The sequence below is a fragment of the Phasianus colchicus genome, chromosome 17 (genome assembly GCF_987193195.1).
Source record: "Phasianus colchicus chromosome 17, bPhaCol1.hap1.1, whole genome shotgun sequence".
Classification (NCBI taxonomy): Eukaryota; Metazoa; Chordata; class Aves; order Galliformes; family Phasianidae; genus Phasianus; species Phasianus colchicus.
Window position 1 is genome coordinate 2,473,446 of NC_143452.1, and position 6,918 is coordinate 2,480,363.

Sequence of the window (6,918 nt, forward strand, 5' to 3'; positions counted from 1 at the left end):
TGACTTATTCTGGCTTACAGGGACTGGACAGGGCTGTCTTGGTTTGGTGGGTGAGCAGCATCCACACCCCTGCTGCCCTCACCCTGGGACTGCAGGTTGATACTGAGTTTCAATATTGGATACCACTGGAAGAGAGAAGGAAGTAAAGCAGCCAAATTTGCTCTGTCCAGCATCCAAGGCAATAGCTGCTGTCCTGGGGGCAAAATTGCTGCTGTAGTGCTCTGTGTAATAATACAATGAAAGGAACAATTCCTAACTCTTGGGAAGCAGGATCTAGTTGTGCCATCTTCCGTGTGGATGTGGCCGTGCTGGAGCAGCAGCTCAGCACAGTCTGTATGGTGAACTGCTGGAAGCCAGACCGAGCTGCAGGTGACAAGGACAATAAACGTGCTTCGGGCACAGCTACATGCTAACAGCACAGGGACATGCAGGACCTGTATCTTCATTCAGCTGCACACATGAGGGATGTGTAAGCTTTGTGAGCGCTTCCCATGCCTGAACAGCCCCTCTGGCCTCCCCCCCAGCATGTGGTCTGACTCACACAAGGCTCTCCCAACCAAAAATGGTTCGCCTTTAGGAGCAATGAATGAGAAGATCCCTAAACCTGAAACATTGTTCCCACAGGAAAGAAGCCCTGAGGTCAGGGCAGTGATGGTTGGAATCCAGCCCTGTGCTCTGAGCGGATTTGTATCCTCCCAGCTCCCCTGTGTGCTCCCACCACCACGAGGTGACCGTGTGTGACCTCAGAGACCCACAGACAGCCCATAAACATGACCACAGTGAGATAACTTTGGCCAAGTCTGCAGCTTGCAGAACCCTCTGACCCCCCCAGCCCAGGAGGAGCTGCGGTGCAGTGTTGGCAGCTATCAGGGTTCAGCACAACGTGGCAACTTATGGCAGCCCGCAGCTGTGCCAGGTGGGATTCATCCGCGTGCAGGAAAAACCCTCGTTTCCCCCAGCATTTGTTGCAGTGACAGTTTTGCCTTTCATTTGTCTTTGCATCTGCCCTTTTCCAGTGCCACAAGAGCTGAAAGCCTCGGAGAATTGGCATGAGGGGAGTGGGGGGGGGGGGCCAGCCTGCTCCCCCTGCATAAACTACCGCGTGAATGAGGGAGGGGGGAATAAAACAAACCCCGGGCTGCAGACCGCGTGCCCCCAGCTGCCCCGGCCTTTGTGAGCGCGGTGGGAGCAGCTGGTGCAGCAGCTGCAGCCCGCAGCCCGCGGCCCCGGAACGGCCCCGCAGCCGGTGCGGGTGGGCTCTGGGTGGGGAGACACCAACGAGCCCGCATCTGGCGTGTAACTGCTGCTTCTGCTGCTCGGTAACGGGGATATTGCCGCGACCGGTGTGTGGGTTATCACAAGGGCCAAGCGTTAATTAACTGTGCTCATCTCCGCCAAGCGGAACGGTGCTGCCGTTTGCTCTTGGCTTGCGGAGGAACGAGGCGCTGGGGCAGCAGGGTTCGGCCGCGGTCTCAGCGCTGCCCCGCGGCAGCCACAGGCGGAACGAGCAGCAAAACATCCCTCAAAGTTCGCAACATCCCTTAAAGCAGAGGCACCTCCCGCTGAGCCCAGCGGCCCCGGCGCGGCCGCAGCGCTTCCTCCAGGCCCCCGGTACCGGGGCATTTGGGCGGGGGGGAAGGGAGATATTTACGTCCCTTTGGGCTTGTCTAGGTTTTCCCTTATGGTTCCGTCTCCTCACGCACGGAGGTTATCAGCGCCCCGCATGCGGGGATGCCGACGGCGGGAGCCGCCCACGCCACGTCCCGCGGGGGGGGTATCGGCTGCCCTGCCCTGCCGCGCCCTGCCCTGCACCGCCGGCACCGCCACGGACGCGTAGCTCAGCCACGCCGCCCACCCAGCTTCGCGGTCGACTCTAGGTCAGGAGCGCAGGAAGCGCCCAGCACTGCAGACCCCGTCTCAGAGCGGCCCCACGCGGGGCAGCTCCGTGCTCCCTCGGCCCCTTTAAGGCCCCGCCGCGCTCCTCACCCACGCGGCGCCACGGCCGCGTCCCCGAGCCGCCTCCTGATTGGCCTCTGCCTCGGCGCGACGGTTCTGATTGGTCGCCTGTCAGCGCGTCCGCCGCCGCCGCCCTTGACCAATGGGCGGCAGGCACCGCCCCTCCCTCCGGCGATCTCGACCAATCAGACGGAGCCCCCGCACCCCCGCCCCGGCACTCGGCGGAGGGCGCAGCCAATGGGAGGGCGCGGGGAGGTTGGCGCCGCTTTCGCGGCAAAAAGGATTTGGCGCGCAAAGGCGCGCGGGGCCGGAGCGCGGGACAGCCCGGCGGCGGCGCGGCGCGGAACGGCCCCGCGCCCGGCATGGGCCGCGCCCCCGCCCCGGCCGCGGCCCCGCGCCCCGCGCCGCCCGTCACCTGAGCCATGGCTACGGCGGGCGGCGCGGCGGGGCTGGCGGCGCTGCTGGGCGGCGCCTCCCCGCACCTCCTCATCGTCTCGGCCTCCGAGGAGCCCGCGGGCGGCTGCCGCCCCGACGCCGACCTCCTGCTCTTCGCCACGCCGCAGCCCTCCCGCCCCGGCCCCGCGCCGCGCCGCCCCGCGCTGGGCCGCCCGCCGGTAACCCGCGGGACGGGGGAGGGAGCGGGGGGCGGCGGGGCCTCCCGGGGTGGCGCGAGCCGCCGGGCGGGGCCGGGCCCCGCGGTGCCCACGCGAGACGGCCGGCGGGAGCGGCCCCCCGTCAGGGCCCGGCCCCGCGTTAGGGCCCGGCCCCGCGGGGCACCGCCGCTCCGGAAGCCGCCGCCGAGGCCGCCTTCCGCCCGCTCGCGCCGCTGCGCGGGGCTGCCCCCGCAGGCCGGGGCCGGGCCTGCCGCCGCGGTGCGTTCCGCTTCCCCGCGCTGAGGAGGCCCTGTCCCGCAGGTGAAGCGGAAGCTGAACTTGGAGACGGATCACCAGTACATAGCCGAGAGCCTGCCCGCGGCCCGCGGCAGGGCCCGGATCCCCGGCAGAGGTACGGCGCGGCCCTCCCCGCTGTGCTGCCAGCCTGGAGCTGCGGGCGCGGCTGTCGGTGAGCGGCCGTCTCGGCCGGCTGCGGGCGCCGTGCGGGCTCGGTCCCTTCGTTCAGGATGGGCCGCGTCCCCCCCCGCTTCACCTCTGCCATCTGCCGTCCCCGTGGGAGCAGCGGGCCCTGCCTGGCTGCTCGCTGTCAGATCTCAGTTGCGGGGCCCTGCAGCGCCCATCCCCCGAGCTTCCCGCCCAGACAGCAGATGTCGGGGTGCTGCTCACCTGCAGGGTGTGGCAGTGTTGGTGCTGGGGCTGTCCTGGGCCCGTGGCTGAATCCTGCACCTGTCCCCAACAGGGACAAAGTCTCCTGGGGAGAAATCCCGCTATGAAACCTCTCTGAACCTCACCACCAAGCGCTTTCTTGAGCTGCTCAGCCAATCCCCCGATGGTGTGGTGGACCTCAACTGGGCGGCCGAGGTGCTGAAGGTGCAGAAGAGGCGCATCTACGACATCACCAATGTCCTGGAGGGCATCCAGCTCATCACCAAGAAGTCCAAGAACAACATCCAATGGCTGTATGTCCCCAGGGTGGGGGGAAACACGGGAGCCACTGGGGTTGGGTGGAGGGTGGAGGAAGGAGGGCAAAGCTCAGAGCAGTGCTGGTGGCCGGGTCTCACCCCGAGGTCAGGCGGTGATGGCAGCAGTGGGATGTTTGTGCTGGGGGTGACAGCTCTGTGTATCCCAGGGGCAGCCAGGTGGCTGTGGGGGCCTCCAGCCGACAGCGGCTGCTGGAGAAGGAGCTGCGGGATCTGCAGGCGGCCGAGCGGCAGCTGGACGATCTCATCCAGACGTGCACGGTGCAGCTGCGGCTGCTCACCGAGGATCCCTCCAACCAGCAATATCCTTCGGTGCGGGGCTGGGATGGGGCTGGCTGGGCTGGAGAGGTGCGGGGAATGGTGCCCCCCCCCCCGGCACCTACGGTCACTGTTTGGGGTTTTGTGTGTGAATGTGTCCCCGTGTCTGCTCCTTGACCCACCACACCGCAGCCTACGTCACCTGCCAGGACCTCCGGAGCATTGTGGACCCCTCTGAGCAAATGGTGATGGTTATCAAGGCACCTCCAGAGACCCAGCTGCAAGTCTCGGACCCGGCAGAGGTGAGTGACCCAGTCCCCCCCGTGGGTCTGCACAGCCCTTGGTACAACTCCGCCTTGGTATTCCGTGTCCCACCTGTCCCCCATGTCCCCAGGCTTTCCAGGTCTCTGTGAAAAGCACTCAGGGCCCCATCGACGTGTTCCTCTGCCCCGAGGACAGCTCGGGGGTCTGCAGCCCTGTCAAGAGCCCCTTCAAAGCACCTGCTGAAGAGTTGTCCCCTGGCTCATCGCAGCAGAGAGCCTCCCCGCTCCTGCATCCTGCCCAGGATGTGAACATGCTGCTGCCTGGTGAGCAAGATGGGGATGAGAATGGGTTGGGAGCAATGCCTAGGCTGTGGCGTAGGGACACTGTCATCACTGTTGTTCCAGTCCCAGGAGCATGAGGGCAAAGGGCTGCATGCAGCACAGGGCTGAGATCTTGGCTGTGTGTTAGGGGCGGCCCAGCCTCCATGCTCACATCATGCAGTGCCAAGTAGTTGGACTCAATGATCTTTATGAGTGAGTCCCTTCCAAACTGGGATATTTTGTGATCCACCCAGCTGTGGGCTTTGCTCCTACCCAAGCTTGGCAGAGGCAGCCCTGGAGCTTTCTGCTTAAGAAAGGACACTGTCCCTTCTTCGTCCCACCACCCAACAAGTGGTCTGGGTCATGCTGGCCTGGATGTTTCTGAGCTCTCCCAGCGCTTTGTGTGCAATCTGCATGGCCTCAGTGGTTCAGAGCACAGCAATCCTGTTGTTCTGGTGTGTGCTGTGGGGCTGACAGCCATGCTCTGTCCCCACAGAAGCACTGCTGCCAGGCACAGCGCTGCCCTCTAAGTGCCCCACAGAGGACGTGAGCTTGTCGCCGCTGGCCTCCATGGACACACTCCTGGAGCAGGGCAAGGACGATTTCTCGGGCTTCCTGGCAGATGAGTTCATTGCACTGTCGCCACCACAGCCACAGGATTACCACTTCGGCCTGGAGGAGGGTGAGGGCATCAGTGAGCTCTTCGACTGTGACTTTGGGGACTTCACGCACTTGGACTTCTGAGGCTCTGTCCTGATTTCTGAAGCTGCCCCACTGCCAAGGGAATGCGGGCAGGGCTGAAGACAGCCACATGGTGCCCTGTGCCTTGGCGTGGCTCCGGTGCCTTCCTGGGGTCCCTGTGCTGCAGCAGCCCTGGGGCCCCCTCCATCCGTCCCCTCTGCAATATTTTCTTCTTCCCTTCCGGCATCTCTGCGCCGCGATGGGACAGAGCCCAGCTTGGTGCTTGAGCCCTCACTGGGGGCTGCTCCTGTCCCAGGAGGAGGATGCTGGGGAGCAAGGGGTCCCCATTGGGTGCCCCCCACTGCGGGCCAGCCGCAGGGTGCCCATGGCAGAGCTTTAAGCAGTCCTGTGTATAGATCGGATTAATTTATTATTGTTCCCTGGGGACAGCGTTTAGTTTCCCGGGAGGGGTCGGGGGGGTATGTGGTGGTGTGGGGGTGCCGGGAGGTTTCCTTGTGCTGGGAAGGGCCAGCTCTGCAGGGTGGCACCGTGCCGGCAGAGTGCGGGGTATTTATTTATTATTTATGCCATGAGGGGCTCTCCCGGGATGGCGGGAATGGGTGCAGGGGGAGATGGTGCAGGAGGAGGGTCCCGGCAGGGTGTGCTGGCCCCAGAGCTACATGCATCAGATGGCTGCAGGAAGAGCGATGGGGCGGGCTGGGGGTGTCCCAGGATGTGTGAGGATGGGGAGTATGTGCACCCCCAAGCCCCAATGAGGACCAAATGTTGTCTCCAGGCTTTCTCTCTAATTTCCTGTGCAGCCCTTCAGGCTGAGTGCATTTTGGGTTTGTTTCCTCCTCCCTGGCTCCAAGGGGCTGTGGGGAGGATGGAGGGGCCCCGGGGCCAGGCTGGAGCCGCACTTTCACTTAATGCCTTTAACAAGCTTGTGTTCCGCTGAGCTTCGTGTTTAATAAAGGTTTCTACTGACTGTGGCCTTCACTTTGGGACTGGGCTGTGAGCGGTGGGGAGCTGAGATACTGCCTGCACCCAAACAAATAAGGCCTTTGAGGTTAACTTTTTTAACTTGAAACGCAGCAGTGGTGCTTTCAGAGCCTGCAGGAAGCACTTTGGTGCTCATCTCCCAGGGTGGTGACACAGCCTCAGCCCCAGGCAGGTATTCCACCCAGCGTGGGTGCTGGGAGATAACAGGGTGTCCCTGTAGGGCTGGGGACAGTGGCATGTGGTAGGAACAGTGGGGACAGCCCTGGAGTGGGGCTGAGTGCCCCATCCTGTTGGTGGGAAGGGATGAGCCACTTCCTTCCCCTCTTTGTCCGTCACTCCTTTCTTTCTGCCTGGCTTCCTGCGTGTTACTTATTTAAACTCTGATAAATATTTCACTCCAGCCTGCATTGCATAACCCCTCTGTTTCTGCTCAGGCTTTAGAGCAGTCTGGAGCCCAGTTTGGGGCTGTGCCACATGTGGCCCCACTGAGATAGGCACAGTGTCCTTGTGGCTCATGGGGCTGAGCTGTAAGCTGGGTGTGGGCTGGAGGGGTGTTTTACCTCTGGGGGTGTGCTGGTCCCTTCCTGCCCTGTGGAGGTGGTTCTGAAGAAGCTGGTGGCCACGGAGCATCTTCAGCTACCTCCTCTCCCACTTGCAGAAAGGGCAGCCGCTGGGGGCTGGCTGAGCCCTGGGAAGGTGGCAGGTTGCACAGATAGGAATCTGTTGTGAAGGTTCAGGGATGTTTGCTGACAAACCAACCCCAGCTGGGAGCACCTGGCTGCCAAGCCCAGCCTGGGTGGACATAACAAGTGTAGAGTGAGTATTTATCCTCTTCTGGTGTTG

At 63.3% G+C, this 6,918-nt stretch overlaps 1 protein-coding gene across 1 annotated transcript; it reads left to right on the top strand.

The window, feature by feature from the left end:
• Positions 1 to 2,378: 2,378 nt before the first annotated feature.
• On the top strand, positions 2,379 to 6,434 carry E2F1 (E2F transcription factor 1). The gene is made up of 7 exons (XM_031603103.2): positions 2,379 to 2,570; positions 2,871 to 2,961; positions 3,310 to 3,529; positions 3,700 to 3,852; positions 3,996 to 4,110; positions 4,203 to 4,395; positions 4,889 to 6,434. The coding sequence occupies exons 1-7, from the start codon at positions 2,379 to 2,381 to the stop codon at positions 5,134 to 5,136; spliced, it is 1,212 nt and encodes a 403-aa protein (XP_031458963.2). The 3' UTR covers positions 5,137 to 6,434.
• The last annotated feature ends 484 nt before the right edge of the window (positions 6,435 to 6,918 follow it).

Bases quoted from the DNA above. Each gene is read 5' to 3' on its own strand.
- E2F1 (XM_031603103.2), top strand. From the start codon at position 2,379: ATGGCTACGGCGGGCGGCGCGGCGGGGCTGGCGGCGCTGCTGGGCGGC. The intron at 3,530-3,699 runs GTATGTCCCCAG...TGTGTATCCCAG, and splicing joins AAGAACAACATCCAATGGCT to GGGCAGCCAGGTGGCTGTGG. The intron at 4,111-4,202 runs GTGAGTGACCCA...CCATGTCCCCAG, and splicing joins AAGTCTCGGACCCGGCAGAG to GCTTTCCAGGTCTCTGTGAA.